Raw genomic sequence first — 25614 nt, 5'->3', positions numbered from 1 at the left:
AGTACAGCAGGAGAGTGCCATATGATACAGTGTTAAAATCAAGTTCAAAGGAAAGCAGATGGTTCTTCTTTGCAAATTTACATCTTGAAAGTTGGAAGAGGGCTTAAAGAATTAGAAGCCTATCAACGTATGAACATTTTGGACTACACCGGAAGGATTGTAAAGAAATTCAAAACTATGAATGTGTAAAAAACACGGAACAGCTGGGGTTACCCAACAACATCTGGAGGAAATGTAATCTCATTTAACCAGGAAGTGGCTGTAGATAGAAGATAAGAAAAAGATCAACTACACATCCAGAAAGCAGGGGAATTCTTAAAGAAAAAGTCGAAACCAAGAGCCAAAATGTCTCTGAACAAACTTCTTCTAAAAACCCTGATACCTGCTCTGTTATTAACTGAAGCCCTGATTGACTTTAGAAGACTTGCATTACTGCGATTTATAGAAAATTGAGCATACCTATAGGACAATATCTCATGATCTTTTATCATATACAATTACATTCAAGGATGTTCTAAGCTTGGAAAGGTTTTACAGTATTTCATGGAACGATGAAAAAGGGTGTTTTTTTAGAAATTGCATTTTATTGTTTATTTAAGATCTTTTCATATATTTGTATTGCCTACCTTGGCTGAACCCAAACACACTTGAAAGTTGAAGCCTATCCATGCTGAATACATGTTTAGGATTTATTATGAATTTTCTGATTAAAGATATTTCAGCAACATGCTAAAGTATGGGGAAGCAAATGAGGACTAACCAGCAGATGAACAAGTTGAAAGTTCCCTTCACTGGGAGAGCTTTCCTTGCAGTGTCTCCAATTCAAGTTTTTTATGTTTATGCATTATTTCTATGAAGTTCAGACTTGATTTAGAGTTGGAGGATGGGTTACTCCAACACAAAAGTGACAATAATCCTGTCCAATTTAAATGTTCATGATATCCTATAGCAGGGGTCTCCAAACCGGTCCTGGAGGGCCGGATCCATGCCAGATTTTTAAAATTACTACATGTATCTCAAATGGGGATATCCCAAAAATCTGGCATGGATCTGGCTCTCCAGGACCGGTTTGGAGACCCCTGTCCTATAGTATTTGTAATAAGGTTGATGAGACATCCATCACATTGCGAAGGTATGTATGTATGTATGTATGGCATACTTGTATAGCGCGAACTATCACCTAAAGGGTATCCTGGCGCTTTGACTCCAACATTACGGCACAAGCAGATAAAAGGTGTATCCCTTTCATCAAATTCTAAATCCGGCCTCTTATCCTGAATTAGGCTAAGCAAGAAAAAGGTTCTTTTTTCTAGTGGGAGAACACCAGTTCCTTCGGCCCTCAATCCTGACTTAGGTTGTGAGAGAATATTTTCTGTGTTTCCAACAGGAAAATATAATTTTCTTCTAATCTTCTGCTGGTAAGTTTGCACCATGTGAGGCAACAGCTTTTAAAAGGCAAGAGAACATTCTGAAAACATATTTCTAATGAGGTCATAATGTCATTTGTAAATTTACCTGCATTGATATGATTGTTAAGATCTGATTTTTTGCTTACAAAGTCAACTTGTTCTTCTTCATTTACCTGTTTCGTTGGCGATCTCTCCTTCAGCGCATGCAATACAGTCGAAGCAGCAGGCAGGTCGTCCTTCCTGGTGAGCCTTCCTATAGCCAGGGCCACAGCTCTCACTGCACACAGAACGGGGTACCTGGAGGAAAGAGGGAAAGGATGCCCGTGTTTGGTCGAGAAGTTTTTATATGTCCTCGAGGGGATTTCACATATGCGGCTCCTCCTTTAAGATGGAGGCGCGTCGCCCCGCATGCTGCAAGTGCAGCAGGTACACACAGAATAAGAAAATGGTCATTACCATTTTAGTATTTTGTTTTCTGCCAGCAGCGCTAGCACAAGCATGATGGTGGGGTGGGGCAGACAGATACCTGCGAGTTGCAGGATGACCGCTTAGTGTGCATGACAGATTGGCTGGCTGTCTACAGCTGGCCAACCTGTCATGCACACTTCAAGGCCTGCAATCCCAGTGGTGTAAAAAAGTAGAGAGAGGGATTACAGGTACAGGCCCCCAGCCTAAAAATGAGGCCTGGGTTAGCCTGCTCCATCCAATCCTGGAGCTGCTGCCAGTAGCTCCAGGATTGGTTGGATTTGTAAGCGGAAGTAAACCACTTATCTTCCTGCTCGTCATCGTCGTCGGGAGAGGGGAGTGGAGAAAGGCAACCTATAGGTGAGTTTACAGCGTGCTGCGCCACACCAAATTTCACAGTTGCTAGCTTCCCATGGTATCTCAATGTATATATCATGTGAGGAACAAGGACCCCTGACAAATTGTGAGTTCAATTTCTAGGACAGGGTAATACACACTGAAAAATAAATTCCTGGGCAATATCATTATATCCTACTGATTTATATGTATAATAAAACTCAGTGTAACGACCAAATTACAAAAATGCTAAATTTGTTTTAATAGCAGGTATTCAATGCTCTATTGACATTATTACACTTATAAATTAAAAACATAAATTAAAAACACAAATTTTCTAACTTAAAAAAAAAATTTACTTACACAACATCAGATTCTCAACTAAGTCACAGTTTCCTTTTTTGAAAAATCAATCAAGAAATAATAAAATATATCAAGAGGTGGTAACTATGGTGCTACACCTCACAAAGGGTCGCGAACACCAAAAGTTTTTATCTACAGAAGACCTAATACGGGGATACTGTAATCAACGAGTACCAAGCTATCTGACCTTACATATAAAGTTATTGTGTCTTTTCCTGACAAAGGCATACTTTACGCCGAAACGCGCGTCAAAGACTCATTATTCTGCCACCCAATTATGTTTTTTAATTGTGATTTTATTTAAATATGATTCTACAAATACAAATCATGAGAACTTTTTTAAAAAGTTAATACATTTGTGTTTTTAATTTATAAGTGTAATAATGTCAATAGAGCAATGAATACCTGCTATTAAAACAAATTTAGCATTTTTGTAATTTAGTTGTTACAATGAGTTCATTTTTATTACACATATAAATCAGTAGGATATTATTATATTGCCTAGGAATTTATTTTTCAATGTATCTCACTGTATATATGCCATTAGACAATCAGGTTTAACTCATTATTTTCCACACTAGCAAACTCAAACCGGCATCAACATTTGAGACAGTCTTTACAAAACAACATTCAATAGAGATGAAGAACAATCTAATCATAGGACAGTACTCACTGCCACCTCAAAAGAATGCATTATTTTATATTTTCTTCTTTGAAATGAGGTTGACTTCGCATTACATGGATTGAGGTTGTGTATGCCTACTCCATTCCAAAGTGAGAGCCTAGTTTCCCATTTTACAAAGGGACAAGAGCATTTACAGATAGGAGACATTAGACTCATTCCAAAATTTATTTAGAGGCCTCCTGTATTTTCGGGACAGTTTGAGGAATATTCACTAATTCTCTAATATTAGAGATTTTGGTAAGCACAAGAAAGCTGAAATCAATCAACTGTGTGCATTCCATTTTATTAAACTTCTTTCCTGAGGGGACCTTCGCACCACAAACTTCTGCTTTAAAATTGATAAGCGAAAGGATAGCACTGAAAACATAGCAAATGTAGATTGAAATTGCAAACAAAGGCCTGTTCTATAGAACCACAGGTCCTGGCAATAGCCACGATTGGAAAACTTTGTGGTAGGACTGAACATAGATCCACAATCACAAAGGCATCTTAACAGCAAGATGGCTCCCTCAGTCAATGCAGATGAAGCAAAGGTAAACCTAAAATATCATCACTGGTTTGGAATCTGTCATGAGCAACTGAGGGCTTGATTTTGATGGAGGTTGAAGAAAGACTTTGACAAGTTAAATGCGTTACTTCTCTCTCTCTCTATATATATATATATATCTATACTACTATAATAAAGGAGAAACTTTCAGGCTTTGAGGCGGGTAAACTCTGGAACAACTGCGCCAATCTACACACCCGATACACCGTAGACATCGTCAGGGTGTGTAGATGGTTATAGGCTATATAAAGTTTTAAAAATAAACCTTATTTAAAAAATGTATTTTTAAAAAAAGTAGTCCCCTCAAAGTAGCCCCGGCCGCGACGCGCGTGCACACGTCGAGGAGTGGCGTCAGAGGAGCGGCGGACATGGCGCGGGGGAGGAGCGGTCAGGTGAGGAGCAGCGGACAGGGCAGCGGCGGTGCGACCAGCAGAGAGGCGGACATGGCGCGGGGGAGGAGCGGCGGCGGACAGGCGGTGAGGAGCAGAGCAGCGAGGAGCTGTCAACTCAGGAGCGGCGGCTGAGGTAAGCAGGCGGGTGTAAGGCCAGGCGGGGGACGGGGAGTTACAAAAGGCAATGTCGGGGCAGGCGGGGGTCCGGGAAGATGGGGGACGGGGACTAACATCTCCATTGATTCAGTCCAGGCGAGGGTCGGGCCAGGCGGCAGGCGGGGGATGGGGCGGGCGGGGCCACGGGCTGCTGGGCAATGTCAGGGCAGGCGGGGGTAGGGGGAAGCCTGAAAGCTCCGGGACAAGGTCGGGACGGGCTGCTAGTACATATATATATTACCTACTGGCGGTCGCCAGTAGGTAGTTATAGTTAGGATTTTTTTCAATGTTAAATCTCAAAATTCTATTTGGAATAACTTTGGCGCCGGTTGACGAAAAGTTTCTATTGTTTGAATATGTGTTTCAATGGTTACATTACACTGAAAGGAGGTCTATCAGTGTGTCACAAGGATGGTGTCATCAGTGATGTCATGAGTGATGTCACTGACCATGTCATGAGTGATGTAATATGTGACGTCATCAGCAGTGCATTGCAGGGGCGCAAGTTATAGTGAGTCCAACTAACTATAACGTGGAATTTCATTGGTTTTATGTCAGTAAATTTCCAGCTAACTATAACTGATGTGAAACCTATGGTTTTTTTAGTGAATTTAATAGGTTTTTTAAATGCTAATTCCTAACTATAACTGGTGTGAAACCTATGGTTTTTTCAGTGAATATATATATATATATATATATATATATATATATATAATGAATATATATATCATGTGATCAAGGGGCTGAGGTCCCGAAACGCGTCATGGCGGCGTGTTTTTCTGCACGAGGATGAAATAAATATATTTGGCAACTTTCCATTTGGGTCCGGTTTCGTTGGTGTTCTGGAGCTGTATTTGGGACATAACGGAGTTCGTCTTATATATATATATATATATATATATATATATATATATATATATATATATATATATATATATATATATACTCCACTACCATTCGGTTTCCTAATAGCAATAGGCATTGCTCCTAGTGTCTGGATACCTTGGTGGGATTTAATCTCTATGTGACTAACAGGCTGCACCGGTTGACCCGTCTCTGTTGTGCCGATACTTTCTCACAGTGCATGCTTGAAACAATGAAGGAGTTGTCAAATGGCTATTCACCGAATGGCATGCATTAATATTAGTACTCTTCTTTCTTGCATATTGTACGTTTTATTATAGAAGTGTTTCAAAACATTGGTGTAGTAAAATGTGCTGTGTCTAGGGCCTGGTGTTATTTTAATGTAGCAAATAAACATCTCACATTAAGCACAATGTTCATATGACATGTGCTTTTATGGACATTCTTATCCGAATAAAGATTATTTGAACTTGAACTTGAACTCATATGACATGTATGACAATTTTTTTTCTGTTGTCATCGTTATCACAGATGTAAGTTTCCAGACTGCTCATGTGTGACATTTCTATGGTTGCAGTGTGCATATGAGTGACATTCGGCTGTCAAATGTGTGACATTTTTCTGGCAGTAAATCAAAGCCATGGCCAGTATTTGAGTGTATTTGAGTGTCTCTCTATGAGTATTCTGTTCCTGCATTCAGACATGTCACACAATAATGAACATACGCGGTGTCAAAGAATAGGCCCAGGCACCCAAAACAAATTGGCCCCCATTAGCATACCATATAGGTTAAAAAGTGGCACACATTTGCAAACTAGGCCAGTTTTGAACTAGTAAAGAATTGAATGTTAAGTGTTTTGTAAGGTATGTAGGACTGCATGGATATGAGATTGCTGCAGTCAATGTTTGTGGTGATATCCGGGAAATCAATATTACAAACTGGCTCAGCAGACCATAAACCAGGCCCACACACTGATTTAAAAATGGCCCACACACTGATCAATCAGACCAGCCTATCAGAAACTGCCTGATTACTCTATGGGCCAGTCCGACCCAGAACCCTTGAACCTGAACCAAGCCAGATCTATTGGTTTTGAAAGTGCTTGTTTACAGTCTCAGGTCCATGAGCTATAGCAACAAAGTTATGAATAAATAGAATTGAAAATGTTTCAGTTCTGAGAATATTTGAATGTCTATTGAAACGTGTGTGGGTTAGTGGCCTCCATATCTCCTGCTTTTCTGCCATTTTTAAATGCCTCCTGCAGAGGGTATTGGGAATGTTAAAATTGTTTTATAGATTACTTATACATTTTTCCTATTTTCCGCTTTATTTTTGCTAAATTGTATGTTTTTTCCCTTTGGGTAGTCTGCAAGCATTGCTTAGTCTAGCATCAAAGTCTCTTTATTATTTGTATCAACTGTGAAACACCCTGTTCCATGCCATGCTGGTCACTCCCTAAATTCAGCATCAATACCCTCTGTCTGGTAGACGAGAAAGTAAATCACAGTCATTTGGAGATGTCAAAGTAGGACAATTTAACTGAAGTCACGCTAGTTGGGACTATGAAAAAAAACTCTCATAATTCTTTGTTCATCAAAGTAACACTGTATCATCAATATAAACTGTCCCTTTATACAGTGCGAAACTGGCCAATCTGCGGCCTTTGATATCTTCTTTTCCATGGAGTAAGGAGTGAAACTCGAGGGCTTAGTGGGTTTTTGGTGATCAATTCTCAGAAATGGAAGGTAATGGTAGCTGGTCCTATTTTTCATCTGCCTGTGTGCTGCACTTGCATATGCAAGAGCAAAGATCTGATGCTGAAGCACTGGATGGGCGCATTGGGCACCCAGTCCTTCTTAACACAGACATGCAGAGCAGTGATTAAGAAAGAGACAGTTTTTGTGTCATCTTCAACAGGATTGACAAAAGGGCTTCTGCTATCAATACTGCCTTTCAAGGTGCTCAATGGCATGCAATGATTGCAGTGTTCCCATAGAAAGAAGCACACACAATCACCACCACTCTGGGATCATTCAATACCAAAGTCTAGTAATGGCTTGAACCCAAGGGGCACAACATTGTCAAAGCCATGGTAGATGATGGATACTTCTTGGTGCTTTATTTTACCTGCTGTATCAACCTGATGTTGCAGGACATTCTCAAATAGGCCAAGAAGTCCATGACATAGTGGTCATCTGCAGCTGGATTCGCACACATTTTAGCCATATGTTATAAGATTGTCAAGAGACGAGGGTCTTTCAGCAAACTGCTGTTAAAGCCCTCATGCGTGAGAAGATGTTTTTGAGCTGTACAAGTAAATTAATGTCTACTTGTTGCAAAAGAAAGGTGATGAATCTGCTAAAGGAAATATAGAGAGTATCATTATTTCAGCACCAAAGCACACCATATGGGTCCACTCATTTATTGGTCCCATTCAGCTGATCCGACCCTCAGGATCAGACCATCTCCGATTTACTCTCAGGCCCTATGGCTGCATGTGCCTGGATAGGGTCACACAGGAAATTCTTACCTTTGTCTTAGCCACCTCCCCTTTGGCCCACTGCAACAAATGTTAATGATTTGATCAGGAATGCACTTGACTCCATCACTCCCTTTAGATCATGGCCTATCACTCATAAATCCCCCTCTGCCACATGGCATACTGATACTCTAAGAGCTGTGAAATGCCACTGCAAATGCCTGGGAAACGTTTTTAATGGTCCCTAATTCAATGCCGACAAAGCATCATGTAAGCTCTCCATTAGGAATTATCAATGGCATGGTACAGTTCTCACTTTGTTTTCCTTGCTGTGTCTCTTTGTGCACAATAAAGCCACAGCATCGCTTGTGGGGAACAGGTGTGCTCTACAAATCCAACCATAAGGGTTTGCATCAGCAAGAGAGTGTCTGAGCCTGGAGAAGAAACAGTGTAATCACTAGGACAAAGAATAACTGAAGTGCTCTCTTCAAACACCTCTGTAGATCACTGCGGTAGTACCAGGCTCATTACACCTATGCCACAGTGGCACATACCACTTACATTCATATTTCAAAGACTCACCCAACAGTAAAGAAATCACCAATACTAGCATCAAGAGAAGCAGCAATAAAAACAACCTCTATGTACGGTGAGCTCTCAAGTTTCAATGCATTTTGATTCCATTTTATGACACATAGTTGGACAGTATCATCATGGGGTGGGTTGTTTTTTGATTGTTTCAGGTTTTAAACCAGGCTTACAGTTTCAGGAAACTAGAGAGGAGCAATGCATACTGGATCCTGTGATGCTGCAAAAAGTTGACCTTCCTGCTCAATAGGTCCATCTATGACTGTTGAACCTGCCACTGGAAGGGTTCAATGCTATTTTTTTGGCAAATGCTGTACCGAAAAATCTGATTTCATGAAGTCTGTCCTTAACATAAGGGGAAGTATATGCGCACATATAAAAATAGTCTTTGTACCTCCCCCTATGTTGCTGAAAATTAAAAATTAATGAAAGCAATCATGCAGAGCAGGTATAGCAAGCAAAACACAAAAAGGCAGAGGCAGCTCAGAAAAAGAAGGAGGGAGACTGGACTAGAGCTGGATGTCAATCAGGAGCCTCTAAATTCATCTGTCACTCCCAAATTGCAAAATGGCTCTCTTTTGCAGGTCAATAGGACTGTCTCCACCTGCTTCAGGATCATCAGGATCCTTTGAAAAATCTCTCAGTACCTCTATTTTTAAGCACGCAAGCAGACCGTCGTTGCTTTAGTAATGTCCAGACTCGACTATTGCAATGCCCTTTATTTGGGCATTAATAAAGGCCCTATTCATCGGCTGCAGATGGTGCAGGCTGATATTGAACCTTCCTAGACATCATTCAGTCACGGCCTTGATCAGGCATTTGCACTGGCTCCCGATGGATCGTAGGATTATTTTTAAGATCCTATGCCTGACTCATGAAGCCTTTTATGACTCTTGCTCAGAGGGCATCAAGTTGATTGTCCATAATTATGCTCCTATCATATCGCTCCGGTCCTCGGATCAAAACCAACTCACTGTTCCCAGGTTTAAGAAGATTAAATGGGGTGGCAGAGCCTTCTGCACGGCTGTGCCCAAACTGTGGAATTCCCTTCCAGATGAACTTTCTAATGAGGTCTGCCTTTTGCTTTTTCGTAAAACCTTAAAAGACCTGGCTTTTTCTAGATTCTTCAGTTTGAGCATGTTCTCTCTCCCAGCGCTTCCTGGTGCTTTGCATTCAGCGCCTTGACGCCCTAGGGCTAAGTTCTCGCTCTACAAATTTAATCTTCATTCATTCTGCACATAAATTAACATGACTTTTATCACCAACAATGTCCATAAGTAAGAATAAACCTCACAACTAACGGGGCCTGAGCCCGACGCGTGTGAAAGGTATGAGAGGTACAGAGATTAACATTTGGGTCTTAGAATGAAAAGTATTGTAGATTTTGATTTTTGATAGGTGACACATTTGACTTAATATGTATAAAACAATTGAGTCTTCTGAGAATTTTTACTATATCACTTTCAAAAAATTAAGTCAATCTACCCCGACCAATAACATTCATTGAAACTGATAGAGGCCAATGTCCTTATGAATAAATGCAACAGGGGTGTAATTGACACCCTATGATACACCAGAGGGGCAATTGTCAAGCTTCTTATTCAGTGTCCCCTGTAGGTGATTCAGCAAATAGACTTTTCTGTTTTCATTGAATGTCTATGTTAATCTTGGGCGAATTTGTGGTCCAATAGTAAGTGGCTCACTTTAGATCTTGAAGTAATGAATCTAATCTGGGATTCCACACCTGACCACATTATATGATTTTTGACAAGTAAGATGAACTTTCAGTGCCCCACAGGAACACTGCTTGCAACCCTCCTTTGCTTAACCAATTGTAAAAGCAACAATTCAGCAAATCATACTCCTCTATCCCTCTTCAGATTATATGCAATACCTGGCCTAGGGTGATTAATAATGCATAATTTCTGATTATATACTAATGAGACTGGTACCTCTGTTCTCTGCATATTCCACTGGACGGCACTATTGTTGACGTAAAGTTGCTTCCCTCCACTTGCTCGCACGTCAAAGTCTCCCACTTTCACATGTTGGAGAGTATTGTCTGCTTTCATTTGCCAATTGACAATGTCATACTGGGCAGGAGGCTCGCCACTGCTGTCAAAGTACATTTCCTCCCCAGATTTGATCTTGAATCTCACCTTCTTTACGTAGTGGAGGAGCTGTAAGTGAGCATAGATAACTTCAGTACTTTTGGTGTAGTTGACTGTTACTAAATTTGAACATTCCTTAAACAATATGAGAGTAACATAAACAGGTAAGAACAATTGATCATTGTGGGGGAGTTACAATTATACATATTTAACACCAAATGAAAGAGGAATGTCTAGTATAGCTGAAATGCTAATATCATCCTGGAACTATTGTACAGTAGAGGCCTGTGGCCTCTGTAGTCGTGTAAAATATGTACACAAATTATTTGGATCAGTAAATAAATACACTGCAATTCCTAAAACTGTAAATCTGCATGAGTCGACTACTAACTTGTGCTTGTTTGCCAAGTTGTATGCTAGGAGAATCAATTTCCAGGCTTCTGCTAATATTCCTAGAATCAAGGATGAGTTCAAGGGAAATTCAGTGGTTCTATCAACAATAAAACTTGCTCTCCAGCTCATGAGCACTTAAATAAACATTTACCTTGCACTCGTTTTTTTTACCTAATTTGTGATCTCCCTGAAGGTCTGGCCTCCGACAACTGAAAGAGGGTGTACATAGTGAAGGCATACATAGTCAGCTTACTTAGTGGGCTTTCTTTGTGATTATATGGTTTAATGTGGGTTGTGTATGGTGGTCAAGAAGGTATTTTCTAGTGGAAGAGCTGCACTCTATCAAAGCTGATAAAGTTTAGTAAAAGATATGTCATCAATGTTTAGAGGTGTGATCTAATAGATGGTGGTGTGGCCTCCTGAGATAGTTATGGGCAAGCGTTAGAAGTGTTGTATACAACGGGAATGCGGTTTAGTGTAAGAGGTGTGGGAGGCGTATTATAATTATGGACGTCTGGTTCTGCATAGTTGAGGTAATATTCCATACTGGAAAGGATGTGCAATGTGGAAGTGTATACATCAGTAGAGCATGCATGATTTAATTTAATTTATATTTGTATTTGTAGGCTAGTTCCAGAGAACTGAAATTACCAAAAGTACCTCCTGGCACTATGAATCGCTGACAAAAATGTATCGCTCCTAAACAAACATTTATTCGCAAATAGTCTGGTCTTTGAGGCTATTCTCATAGGCACAAGTTCCCTGCCTGCCCTAATCTTCTCTGGTAGTTTATTTACAAGATAATCCCCCACGACAGAAATGGTTCTGCCATCCATTATGACTGGTCCCCACCTTGAGACAGCCACTGCCATGAACTAAAGAACGTGAGCAATCAACCTGGGCAGTAATGCTGGAATATCTCTTGCAGATAGTTTGAGCTAGTTTGATGATAGACCAGAAAGAACATGCACAAAGTCTTGAACATGATCGTATTTGACACAAGTCACCAATGACGTTGTTGTAATCTCTCTCTTTTTCTCCCTGGCACTTTCCTCTGTATTGTTTCCTTCTTCCCTTTCCCTGCTGGTACATTCCCCTCTTCCCCCCACCACCTCCACCCCTTGGAACGTTCCTCTAGAGTTCACCATGGAATGTTGGACAGGCTGTCAGTTACGGAGAGTGGATGACAGAATAAATACGTTCATATTCACCCTGCCTCAGAGATTCATTATTCACAACACTGGCAACGAATTGGCAAAGGGGGCCATCGCTGTCATCTCACCTTTTCTTTACTCTCTCCATCCTGCGTTTTTACAAGGTGATTCATCTGTTCTGAAGTGATTATTTCCAGAAGTTGTCTCCTTTTGTGAGGAAGAAGTTCCATATCCCATGAAATGGAAGTCTCATTGAAGGTATTCCTGTAATGTTCTCTGGATTAATCATTCTTCGCTCTTCGCTGGGTAACTGTGACACCTACTGAGCATCTGGGTTACCTGGGCCTCTGTGCCTTCAGGCTACTACCTGCTGGGGAGATGTGGTTTTGCTGATGGTTCCTTATTCTGGACTCCCTGTCTTGAACGGAAACCTAGCTCACACCTCTGCATTGTGTGGAAGACTTTACAGAGCTCCAGTGTATCGCAGTGATCTGGGCCGCTGAGTGACGTGGCTGTGATTGCCGCCCGCCTGTTCTGCTTCAGTCTCGCACCCCTGGGGGTGTGTTCTGCTCCGAGGATTTCTGCGGTCTGTGGCCGGTGAGTTACTGTGTTTAATAGGTCTTGTTACCTCTCCGTGGCGAGGGGTGTTTGGGCATCGCTGAGGCGATTCTCAGGTGTCGTTCTGCCCCTCGCTGGCCCTGCTCACAGTTCCACTGCCTTCCTTCTGCGCCCCAGCTTATCTTCATTGCGCCACCACTGGTCTTCAAAAGTCAATGTTATCAGCTCATCAGTGATTCTCTGGCGCCTGTCAGCCCCTCATTGGGGGAAACAACACTTACAACACAACTTTTACAACGCACTACCTTTACAATGAAACTTTTACAACGCAACATCCATTACAATGCATGCCATTACAACGCAACCATTACAACGCATGTCACTGCAACGCATGCCACTACTATGCATGTCATTACAATGCAGTCATTACAACGCATACCATTACAACGCATACCTACACTATCCAACACTTACCCTACTGTTGCACCCCCTGGAGTTAGAATAGTAATTTTTACCCCTACACTATCCAATACTTACCATACTGTTGCACCCCCTGGAGTTAGAATAGTAATTTTTACCCCTACACTATCCAACACTTACCCTACTGTTGCACCCCCCTGGAGTTAGAATAGTAATTTTTACCCCTACACTATCCAATACTTACCCTACTGTTGCACCCCCTGGAGTTAGAATAGTAATTGTTACCCCTACACTATCCAACACTTACCCTACTGTTGCACCCCCCCTGGAGTTAGAATAGTAATTTTTACCCCTACACCATCCAATACTTACCATACATGCAATGTAATGGTATGCATTGTAATGGTATGCGTTGTAAATGTAGTATGTGTTGCAGTGGAATGATTTGTAAAGGTAATTTCAAAGAATTCGTTGTAATGGCATGCGTTGTAATGGAATGCGTTGTAATGGATGTTGCGGTGTAAAAAATGCGTTGTAAAGGTATGCGTTGTAAAAGTATGCGTTGTAAGGACATACATCCCCTCGTTGGTCCTGCTCACAGCTCCGCTGCTTCCTTTGGTGATCCAGTCTATTTCTCCACGGCGCCTCAGCCAGTCTGCAGGAGTGAACTCTGTCAGCCCCTCTGTGAGACATACCACTAATTTCATCAGTTCCTGTCAGGAAGATGCTCTGGGTGCCCCAGCCACCTCACAGCCAGATCTTCATTGCAAGTTTCTGTCAGAAAGTCACTCGCGACGCCCCAGCAACCTAAAGGCCTGGTTCCAGTGAGCGATTCCATTAACTCTTCCTACCTCCTTCATTGCATATTGCGTGCTCCCATCCCCTCTCTCAACGAGGCCATTCTGTCCTTTTAGTGCAAGATAACAGTGCCTTGCTACCGCTAAGGTTCATGTGTTGTGTCACCCCACTCCAGATTTTCATTGCCTTCCTTTTTAGAGCGCCTATTCCCTACTGCGCTCTGCACTTCCTCAAGGTCAACATCACCGTGCACTAAACAACATCATTGTGCATAGTGGAGGGTATCACCTTCAAGGGCGAGATCTGTCTCAGTGTGTGGAGAGCTTCAGGTACTGTACAACTTTGCCTACCCTCTTTCTGCCTTTAGACTCTTCACCTCAGTCAAAGCACGTGTATGCACCTCTACATCGGTGACACGCACACCTTCATCATTGGACTATCAGACACCTAAATTTGTATTGCATAATCTCCACTCCTCCCTATCTCTTTGAACTTTCCTTTACATTTTCGTATCCTCCCTACTCTTGCTTAGATAGCTTTACTTCATAGCTAAAGTGTATATTGCTGGTAGTACTGTTTCTCTATTAGGTTTTCTTCCATGCTTCATTTATTAGAGTGCCGCAAAGTGGCACCACTATCAGGTATGTTGGAGTCTCTGAAGTCGTATGATGCCTACGGAAAACTGCTTTACAAGCAAATTCTTCCTGCATGCTTCAATTATATAAAGTGTATTTATTTTTATTTGCTTACTGAGTACTCTTTACAAGCGAAGTTTCCTGCATTCTTCAATTATTTAGAGTGTATTTAGAGGATAAAAGTGGGATTGCTACCACGCAGGCTTTGAGTCTATGTGATTGTACTTAGCTTACTTTTAGTTGTTACTTACAGTAGTTTTCAATTCTGTAACTCTTTTCCTATCCTTGAGTAGAATCCTCTGCTCTTACCCTTCAGGTAACCTTACATTGCGGTCCCCCACTCAGTGGTTGTAAATTCCGGTTGTAGTTCCTGAGTCTCTTATATGATATTAACGTTGCTTTTGAAAGTTACTTAGAGGAGTTTTATCTTCTTTACTCCGTAAATCCTTCTCCCTTTAGTAGTGCACCTACAGCACATCGCTCCCAGTTGCAACTTGGGTATGTGTGGCAGCGTAAAAGTATAGCTTACCATCACCACTATGGCTGGACAAGATATGAGCCAACCTCCTCCATTCCTAAATGAAATCGGGGAACCAGAAATTCACTGGAAGAAATAGATAAATTTATTTGCCTCATATCTCATTGCCATAGGCGGCGAAAGGCATTCAGCAGTTCGCAAACAATACATCTTACTGCATAACCTAGGCATACAAGGTAGGGAGATATATGACACCTTACCTGAACCGGAGCTAGAGGAGGATGAGGAGGATACAGATGAGTTTAAAATCACCCTTTTAAAATTAGAAGCACATTTTGGTGACAGGGTAAACATAGTGTTGGAGCGGCATAAGTTCTTTACCCGTATCCAAGGTAAACCGGAATCTGTCATAAATTACATAGCAGCACTCAGAGGCCTGACTCAACTTTGTGACTTTGGTGAACTCACATATTCACTCATCAGGGACCAACCTGTCAGGTGCACAAACAATAGTCATATCCAAGAAAAGCTCCAGGAAAAAAACCCCACCTTAAAAGAAGTGGTTAGTATAGCAATCTCTGTGGAACACACTGCGAAGTGTATCAAAGAGATGAAGACTCCCAGTGAGCTTGTTGCCAATGTTCGCAATAGGAGTGATGCACAGGTCCATTCCATTGATAAGGAGGTATTCAAGGTTAGACCCGGAGAAGTCAAAGATAACCATTCTGTCAGGAAAAAGGGAAGGTTGAAATGCTATAGATGTGGCAGCAGCAATCACCTTGCTAATGATGTGCGTTGTACTGCCCGCAATGTCACGTGTGTAAAATGTAACAAGAAGGGGCACCTGGGTAGTGTGTGACAACAGTGAAAACTACAGAGTGAAAGTAGTACACAGTGAAGGTGACTTGGCCCCTAAGTATGTATTCCAAGTAAAAGCTAGGGACTTTCAAGCTTCCCCAAATTCTCAAGGACACTTCAGTGACCACAGGCCTATTGAACATCCTAAATGTACCATCTTTGTGAATAGTAAGCCCATAGATGTGTTGGCTGATTCGTTTGCCCCGGTTACCTTATTCAATATTGCTGTCATAAATGACATTTTTGATACCTCCAGTCTAAATAATGCTGGAACCTGACATTTCAGCAGTAGGGTATGCCGATGAGAACATTCCTTTAGTGGGGATGATGAGTGTGTGTATTAAATTCAAAGGAAGAACTACATGGGGCAAAGTGTACATGGTAAGCAAGGGGTCAAGTCTGTTGGGTTGGCATCATCAAAGAGAGCTGGGGATTGTACTCGACCCTAACAATAAAGATCAAGTTCTCGTAGCTGAAGAGGTGGAGGAAACCAGCCGGGTTGTAAACATTTGTTCTGAGTTATTCACTGGAATAGGTCAAAGTGTAAATAGCAATTCCTGCGACATACCACCCAGAGGAGTGTACATCATTTCTAATCAAAATGCCAAAACCCCTGTAGAAGGGTGGGTGCCAGAGATGGTTCATGCCGTATCAAGTACTGATGTTGTTAAAAGTTGGCCTTCAGTTTCCAATGTAATCTGTCTGATAATCCCACAGCAGTTCCTAAAACTCCATGGACTAAATTGGCATTGGGGATAATCTGTCCCACGGGACACTCAGGAGTCCCTAAGAGATTTTTGATTGTTCTCATGGACTACACATCTCACTGGATCAAATACAAGTGTGTCTCGACAAAAGTACTTATCGACTTCTTAGGAGACTCATTCGCATGTGGAGGTGTGCAAGCTTGCATGGTCACCAACAATGATATCAAATTCTCATCTATGGAAATGAAGACATTCCTTTGTGAGCTGGGCATCAAGCATGAGGAATCTACTGAGTATTGCCATGGAGACAATGACCCCATCCAGATGTCTATGCTCTGGATCTCACTTATCTAGCTTGTGCCAACAACATGGATGTAGATAAAATGTTAAGAGAAAGCATTTGGGCATATCACACCTCTTCTGACTTGATAACGGGAGTTACTCCTTATGCTTCTATCAGGGGAAGAGATCCGATTGCCAATTCTATACCCACCTGATATGCCATGCATAGCCCTTCACACTATTTGTCTTCATCATAAGGTAACCCGGCCGTCATTCTCCTTCCTTCGACAGCTGGGTGTCCTCCTCCTTCTAGGCCTAGGGGTTTCCATGTTACTGATACGTTTTTGCTATGTTTCTTCACAGGTTCCTCGTGCCCTATCACCCCTTCCTTTTTTTTTATTTCAACCTGTTTCCTTTGCTTCCCTCTCCCCTCTGTAGGGAGATGTGTTGTAATCTCTCTGGTTTTCCGCCTGGCACTTTCCTCCTTGTTGTTTCCTTCTTCTCTTTCCCTGTTGGTACCTTCCCCTCTTCCCCCCACTACCTCCACCCTCTTGGAACGTTCCTCTAGAGTTCACCATGGAATGTTGGACAGGCTGTCAGTTACGGAGAGTGGATGACAGAATAAATATGTTCATACTCACCCTGCCTCAGAGATTTATCATTCACAACAGACGTGTAAACAGAGCTTGAGCAGATGGTGCATGTGAAGGTAGTTTAAGAGTAACCTAGCACTGAATTTTTTATTCTCTGTAGGTGGGCCATGGACCATGCATGACCTCCTAAGTAGAGAGCATTGCAATAGTCTAAACTACCTGTGAGTGTTGCCTGCACCACAGGAGACTACATGTGTGCTGATATTTATGTTAATATCTGCCTTAACAACCTGATCTGCAAACGATAACTAGATTATAGCTCATTTACTTTACTGTGAAGATTGGTATCAATCCGTAACTCCAGGTTACATCGTTTGGTACATGATTTAAAGGTAGATCCTAATCCTGCTGGCCAGCATGCATCTAAAAATGGTGGCAGTAACTTGGCTCGAGTTACCATCAAGTTACCATCAAAAACTCTGTTTTGTTTGCATTAAATTTTAATGAGTTCAGAGCCAGCTATTTTGAGACTACAACCATGCATTTCTGAAACCAAAGAATCATGATCGATGGACAACAAATATTGTGTGTCATCAGCATAGTTCTGCCGATTTTCACAAATCATTTATCACTGCTATTAATGTTGCTACAGCGCTATTAGTAGTGTGAAAGCCAAATTGATCTGCATCTAGCATATCACAACAGTTAAGGTAAGTCGTGAGCTGATTACTTATTGTTCTTTTGGAAAGGGGCGACCATTCGGTCCCCCCGAACGTATGGTGGAGTACCACGATCCCCCCGTGAAGCCATCTTGGGCGGGAGGCGAGTCTCGGCTGGTATGCCCGAAGTGGCGTAGCCGGGGCGCGCCTTTTTCCCGCCCTGGAGTGGGCTGGCCTAGACACTGACGCGGCCGGCCACGCCCTCGGGGCAGGCCAGGGCGGGTTTACGCCCGCCCTGAAGACGGATAAAAGGAGCAACAAGCCAAGGAAGCATCCTCTTGTTCCTGTGCTCTGAAGCTGCACCACCTCGCTGCACGTGAGCTCGAGACGGAACGAAGAGCCATTTTTTGAGCGTTGTAATCTTTCTTGTTTGTTTTGCAGATACTCTGTCGGAGAATGCCTAAGAAGGCGGGAAAGCGAATGACTACCGACCAGATGCTGCGTGTTCTTATGAAAGAGGTGACCGACCTAAAGAAGCGAATGGCGGAGAAAGACGAGGAAGGGGGGCCGAAACGTCCTCTGGCAGGAGCAGCCCCAGGAGGAAAAGGCAAGAGGCCCAGAAGGGGAGCAGCTGGGGGAGATGTCCCAGTTCCCTGTACTCCACTCGAGGCACCCACCCCTGTGCCGGAGGAAGGGAATCCGATTCCCGTGGTGGTCACCCCCGTGTCCGGGGACGATATGCCGCCCGAGCTGGCAGCACAACTAGCAGCGTGGTTGGGTAAAGGTAGCAAGGGCGCCACGGCTGACGACGCGCAGGTGTTGATGAAGCAGCTGCGGGAAACAAGGGAAGCGACGAAGGCACCATCGCCGGCTGCGGCAGTAGAAAAACCACCTGGGTCAGGTCCAGTCGCAGATACAGCTTCCGGTTCAGGTAAGCGGCCATTACCGATTGCGAGGGATGAGTCGGCACCCTCCCGAAGGGAAAAGTTGGGTCAACATGTCCCTCTGGCTATCAAAGAGAAGATATGGGCAGGGGAGTATATAAACATCTTCTCGTTGCTTACCGATCATTATGAGATGGAGCATGTTAAGAGCCAAAAGGAGCTCATGCATCCGAGTGTTTGGCGCGCAAAGATGGCCGCCTTTAAGGTAAATGAAAACATTGGTAATTGGGGCAAAGCATGGGGGGTTTTTACATCCATCTTGGGTGAACGTAGGCCCGAATTGCTGCCCGAATTGCCGATTTATCAGTCACGGATCATGGGGTATTCAGTATCTCACGAGGGCAACCATTGGTTTTGTTACGATAATGTTTTCAGAAAAGCGAAAGAGCATGATAAAAACTTAACTTGGGATTGTTATGATTCTGTGTCCTGGTCCAAAATGGAGGATTCTGGTATGTTGAGGGTGCCATTGGTAGGGAGTAACGTTGGCGAATCCTCCCGCCAATATGCGGGGACGCCCTTTCGATCAGGTACGAGTAACGACAATCACTCGAGGCCAATCGGCAACACAGGTAAAAGGGGGGTTTGTTGGAACTTTAACAGGGGGAAATGTACTAGGCCCCAGGGGTCATGCAAATTTAGGCACGAATGTGGGGGGTGTGGGCAATCATCCCATCCTGAGTCCATGTGCAGAGCCAAAACGGGTGATAACGGGGGTAGAGGAGGCGCCAAACAGGTCTGACATAGTCCGAGGGGCGCCTTTACCTACTCCGATTGATACCATGGCAATGATTCCCTGGCTCAGCGAATACCCGGATCACGCTTCCGCTGGGGTGTTGCGGAACGGGTTTTTATATGGTTTCCGCATCCCAGTAGGGGAGTTTCAGGGTATAGCAAAATGTAAAAACCAGATATCGGTCTTACAGCATACGACCGTGGTACAGGAAAAGATTGGGAAGGAGGTGGCTCGAGGTCGAGTCGCCGGTCCATTTAATGTGCCACCAGTTGCTAACTTTGTTTGTTCCCCTTTAGGGGTGGTCCCCAAGAAGGACCCGGGTGAGTTTCGGCTGATACATAATTTATCAGCCCCACGTGGTCTTTCCGTGAACGATGCGATAGACCCGGAAGTGGGTTCGGCGCGGTACGCATCCTTCGATGAGGCCGTAGCCATATTGAATCGCATGGGGCCCGGTGCGCTGATGGCAAAATCTGATATCGAGTCAGTGTTCCGGTTGCTCCCGGTACATCCAGACGATCAGCGTCTCCTTGGTTTCATGTTTCAGGGTCACTATTACATGGATAGGTGTATGCCGATGGGGTGCTCTATATCATGTGCCTATTTCGAAAAGTTCAGTTGCTTCCTGCAATGGGTCTTCACAAAGAAGACGGGGTTTCAACATGTTATGCATTATCTCGATGACTTTTTGTTTCTTGGGGCAGCCGGGGATCCGGAATGTGGACAGGCTTTGAATGCATTTTGTGTCTTGATGAATCAGTTTGGCGTGCCATTGGCACCAGGTAAGACTGTGGGTCCCTCGACTTGCCTCGAGTTTCTGGGGATCGAGCTCGATTCCGAGGAAGGTTGTTTTCGTTTACCAGGTGACAAAGTGTTAAGGTTCAGGGCATCCCTGCAAATGTGTATCAGTGAGTCTAAGGTTAAGCTCCATCAATTACAGCAATTGGTGGGGCAGTTGAATTTTGCCCTAAGAGTTATACCGATGGCCCGCCCCTTTTCTCGCTCGATCGCTCAAGCCATGGTCGGCCTGAAGGAGGGTCATCATCGCACAAGGCTCTCGGCAGAGGTTCGCCAGGACATGCGCATTTGGTTGGCATTTCTGGCGGATTTCAATGGTCGAATTGTCTGGAACAAACCGGCCGTGTCCTCTGAGGAGCTGGGGCTGTGGACAGATTCGGCAGGGAGCATTGGTTTTGGTGCCATATTCGGCACTCAGTGGTCGGCACAAAGATGGCCGTCATGGTGGCATGATAGTGGTCTGACAAGTAACATTGCTTTCCTAGAACTTTTTCCCATTCTGGTGGCCCTGAGAACTTGGCCCGAGGGGTTCAGAGATCACTCTGTGATATTCTGGTCTGATAACATGACCGTTGTTGAGTGTATCAATAGCCAGGCAGCACGATGCAAATGGATTCTGAGATTGCTCAAGGAAATTGTGTTATTGTGTATGCAATTGAATGTACTATTTAAGGCAAGACATGTCCCGGGGGTGATGAACCAGGCGGCTGATGCGCTTTCTCGTTTTCGTATGCAGGCCTTCTGGGGTTTTCTGCCCACAGCGGACCCGGTGGCAGCACCCTTTCCCGAAGCTCTCTGGTCTCTCGGTGCCCCGAATTACAGGACCTCGTGGGAGAGAGTTTAGCACCCAGGACGAGGAAGGCATATGAAGGGGCGTTCCGTTCCTATTGGGCCTTTTTGGGGGCGGCTAGAGGGGAGCTTTGGGGCCAGGAGGAGTTGGTAGTGAAATTCCTGCTGTTGTTACGGCAGGCAGGCAAATCAGTGGCTACGGCCCAGAGGCATCGGGCCGCCATTTCCTTTGTGGCTAGGGCTCATGGGATCCAGGACCCGACAGCGTCTTTCGTTGTGCAAAAAGCGCTACGTGGGTGGCAACGCCTTGAGGGTCGCAGAGTAGACGAAAGGCACCCGATAGGTCTGGATAGGTTGGCCCTGTTATTATCTAGACTCCCTGCAACATGTTCATCCCAGTATGAAACAGTGTTATTCCGAGCCGCTTTTACGCTGGCATTCCATGGGGCTATGCGGGTAAGCGAATTAGTGGCGAGGAACAAGCAGGACGTGATGGGGGGACTGTGCCAAGAGCACGTTCAGATCAGAGGGGAGACAATGACTGTCTCGTTCGTCAGGTCCAAGACCGATCAGGGTGCGATGGGTGATTGCATAATAATACAAAGGATCCCCGGGTCCTCCATGTGCCCGGTGAGTTGTGTAGAGGAATATTTAGCACAAAGGGTGGCATCATGGGGGGGGACCTTGTTGAGACACGCTGACGCCACCCCACTGACGAGGTTTCAGTTTCAGCGGGTGCTTGCGATGTCGATTACTGCTGCGGGCTTGAACCCGGGCGAGTTTGGGACCCATTCCTTTCGGATAGGGGCTGCTACAGAGGCTACAGCCAGGGGTCTGAATGTCGAACAAGTTAAACGTGTGGGGCGTTGGTCCTCCAATTGTTATAAGAGGTATGTGCGGTTGCACATGTTGTGAAGCTGTAATGATGTACTCACGCTTCTTGTTTTTGTTTGGTTTCAGTTGCGCAAGCCTACGAGGCGGGGCGGACTATGCAGTCGACCCAACACCGGGCCAGCGGTCAGACTTCACCGGCTGTGAAAAAGGAGGTGTGGGTCGTGGGCCACTCATACGTGAGGCGTGCCGCGGACGTATTCAAAGCAGGTGACATGATTCACGTGGCTGGGGAATACGGGTACAGTGTGTCCTTCTACAGAAAGGGCGGACTCTGTATTGACCAGTTTCAATCATTCTTTGAGGGTTTGCTAGGGCGGACAAGGTCACCGCCGGCTATAGTCATAGTACATCTTGGGGGCAATGATTTGGTCACCACTGGTAGACGACTTCTTCTTGAGGCGATGCTTTCCACTGTAAGTTGGTTGGCGAGGAGAGTTCCAGGGTGCACGATTGCATGGTCACATATGATCTCACGGAAAGTATGGCGGGGAGCTATTTCTGTTTCTGCTCTGAATCATTCAGTAAGAAAAATTAATAACAAAGTGAGTCGATTGTTCCGTTCCAATACACTGCATTCTATTTCGCATGGTTGTATTACGGGTGACAGTATGTATTTGGGGGATGGTGTTCATTTGTCCCGGGTGGGGAACGAGTTACTCATAGGAGACTGTGTAGCTTGGCTAAAGACTTTAAGACATGACCTTTAGGTAGGAGTGTTGTGGGGGGTCCGGATAGCCGGTCAACTATCCGGCCTGTGGCGGTAAGGTCATGATCGGTGAGCACTAATTGGAAGATCCCTATGAGTGGGCGTCACCCATTACGGATGGGAGCGCTCGAGGGAGGTGGCCATTGGCCCCTCAACGGGGTAGGCGGTCCCTTCTAAGGATGGGCCGCCGAAAGGAAAGGAAAGGCGGTCAAGGCCCCTTCCTGGGTAGGAGGGGCTACAGCCCCCTCCTGGAGAATTTCCCGGGGCCAGGTCATCTGCGACGGCAGATGTGGTAAGTTGTGTGGGGTTTGGGGGGGGGTCTACGCTACCTTCTAGATACCTCACACGAGTCCTCGGACGACCTTTAAGTGGCGTCGAGTTTATTGGGGCCCCCGTCAAGTCAAGGGAAATTGGTAGTTGCACTCGAGGTACACCTCTGTGCGGTCGCCCCTCACAAGTGAGGGGGATATTTCTGGTTTAGGGATCTTGACACCGGTTACGACCTTGCCGTTGGCCCTTAAACGTTAGGATGTACAATTTCAAAATTTCAAGTTAAATGTTTTGTAGGATGTTAGTTCGGCTAGGAGAACCTTTGTATTAGAGAATATGTTAAGGTTAGCCAAAACATCGCAATGTAGTAATGAAATTGTACATAATATGAAACTGTTATTTTAATGTTTTAATTTTGTTTCATATTTTAATAAATACGGCCGGGAGGGTCACTCCCTCCCGTCTTCCAAAAGTTCAGAACTGTTTCCGGTTTCCCATCCTTGGGGATTGTGTTGAGAGGGGGTGGCGGGTATCTCAGCCATACAAAATTTAGCTGGATATTGAAGTTGTGAAATTGTCCGATAGTTACTTAAGACTCCAGGATCAATCATTGTTTTTAAAAAAGTGGGTCCAATGTTTGAGCCCATGTCTTCGGAACCATGGCTAACTGAATTTATTGGCTGCACATATCTTGCAGATTGTTATGAAGTAATACAAGGCCTTTCTGCCAGATATTAGATGGAATTGGGTGTAGAAATGACTCAGAAGTAGTCTTCTCCATCAAGCCTACTGTAAGAAATTGAGTTATTAGTTGAGAGTGTGAAAGTCCCACTAAAATAATAAACACAATCCTTGTTAAGGTGTACAGGCAAAAGTCATTAAATAAACCTGTGTTTAATCCTCTGACAGCTTAGCACAAAAGCTGTCAGATTTAATTTTGAGTCAATCTGTATTTATGCAGTACTCAAACAGTATTTAAGTGAAAATACAACACAAGAAAAATACCAAAGCAATTTAGAAAAGTGAAGTATACTGTAATAAATAAAATAGCCCCAAAGGACAAAAATCCATTCAGTAGAACAAGAGCCATGCATTTTTAAAGTTTTTGGTGAAAATAGACCCAAAGATCACAAAGTGCCACTCACAGGTATTTGGTTGCACTGGACCAGGGAAAAGCCACAAGTTCAGGGCAGGGAACTGCTCTAATCATGGGCGGATTATTGGGGCGGGGGGTCTTCTGTGCGAGTTGAAGAGAAAGAAGCTCCTGGTCACAGGAACAGCACGAGGATTGCGCTTGTTAAAGTCAAGGATACAAAAGCCTCTATCCAGCATCACAGCTGATTTTCGACTGTAGATTTGGGAAGAAGGAACACCTGCCCAGCCTCGACAACGCTCACGATTGTTTTTGGGCTGATGAATGAGTCACTGAATTTGAGCTTCAACTAGTTCCAACGACCATGTGTGTGTTACTATGCAATCGCACCGATGTGCGCAGGGGTCCCTTGAGTGAGCTGTCCATCCATCATCCTGTAACTCCGCCAAGCTGCCAGCCCCATCCTAAAATAGTTACTAAATTAGCTTCACTAATAGATAAAATAAAGCAGGTGCTCGAGCATTTTATCTATTAGTGCTTCCTGTGCTTCCTGTTGAAGCTAACTTAGTAACTATTTTAGGATGGTGCTGGCAGCTTGCCGGCGCCATCCTAAAATAGTTACAACAACAACTTCAAGCTTGAAGGCTTGAACTTTTGCCCCCCGAATCCGCCGCTCGCGGATTCGTGGATTTTCGGTAAATTCGCGGGAGTTTGCAGATTGCAGATTGCGGATTTACCGAAAATCCGCGAAATCCGCGAGCGGAACGGATTTTGCGCTCACGCTTAAACTGCTCCTCCCTCAACCATCCTGTCAGGAAGACTCTCGCCCCTTCCAATAGGCTTCATTTGTCTCACTGTCTGGAAGCAATAAACAACCCTCAACAGCAGAGCCATGTGTTTTTCCTATCTCTCTCTCTCTCTCCCACCCTCTCCCGGTGCTCGTGTGGCAAGTTCTATTCCAATTCATTTGTGTATTAAAAGCATTTCTCTATCTGTTCTTAAAGGAGAGATAGCCTTGCAACAGTGAATTCTGACTTCAGGAGTTTTTCACTGCCATGATATGTAAAACTTAAACACCCATGTCACACCTTTTAAAATACCATGCACCCTTCCAAAAGGGTGGTTAGGTCCTACTTTAGGAGTGCAATTTAGGTGTTCAAAAGGAGGATTTAGGCCTGCAAAATCTATATAGACAGGCTTTAATGACAATTTAAAACTGCACCACAGGCTGAAGTGAGTGACAGGACTGTGATATGTTTTACCATGCTGCTTTAGTGGTTGGCACAATGAGTGCTCCTGCCCACTACTAGCATTTAATTTACAGGCCCTGGGTATAGGTAGTAGCAGTTACCTGGGGTTTACAAGTACATTAAATATGAAAATTAGGTGTAGGCAAAGTTGATCATACTTTAAGGAGAGACTGCAAGCATTGACGCACAGGTTAGCAGGGGTA

The 25614-nt window shown here is 44.1% G+C and overlaps 1 protein-coding gene across 1 annotated transcript in view; it reads right to left on the bottom strand.

The window, feature by feature from the left end:
* LOC147678446 (extracellular calcium-sensing receptor-like) overlaps nucleotides 1-25614 on the bottom strand; it is a 78842-nt gene that overhangs the window by 10123 nt on the left and 43105 nt on the right. The window contains exons 4-5 of the mRNA XM_086945632.1: nucleotides 10238-10465; nucleotides 1583-1706 (exon numbers count right to left, since the gene is read on the bottom strand). Of these exons, the coding sequence (XP_086801758.1) occupies nucleotides 1583-1706; nucleotides 10238-10465 (352 nt within the window). The remainder of the gene's footprint in view (nucleotides 1-1582; nucleotides 1707-10237; nucleotides 10466-25614) is intronic.

Source organism: Lissotriton vulgaris, chromosome 12 (genome assembly GCF_964263255.1).
Source record: "Lissotriton vulgaris chromosome 12, aLisVul1.2, whole genome shotgun sequence".
In the NCBI taxonomy this organism is placed as follows: domain Eukaryota; kingdom Metazoa; phylum Chordata; class Amphibia; order Caudata; family Salamandridae; genus Lissotriton; species Lissotriton vulgaris.
This window is presented reverse-complemented; position numbering and strand designations above follow the sequence as displayed.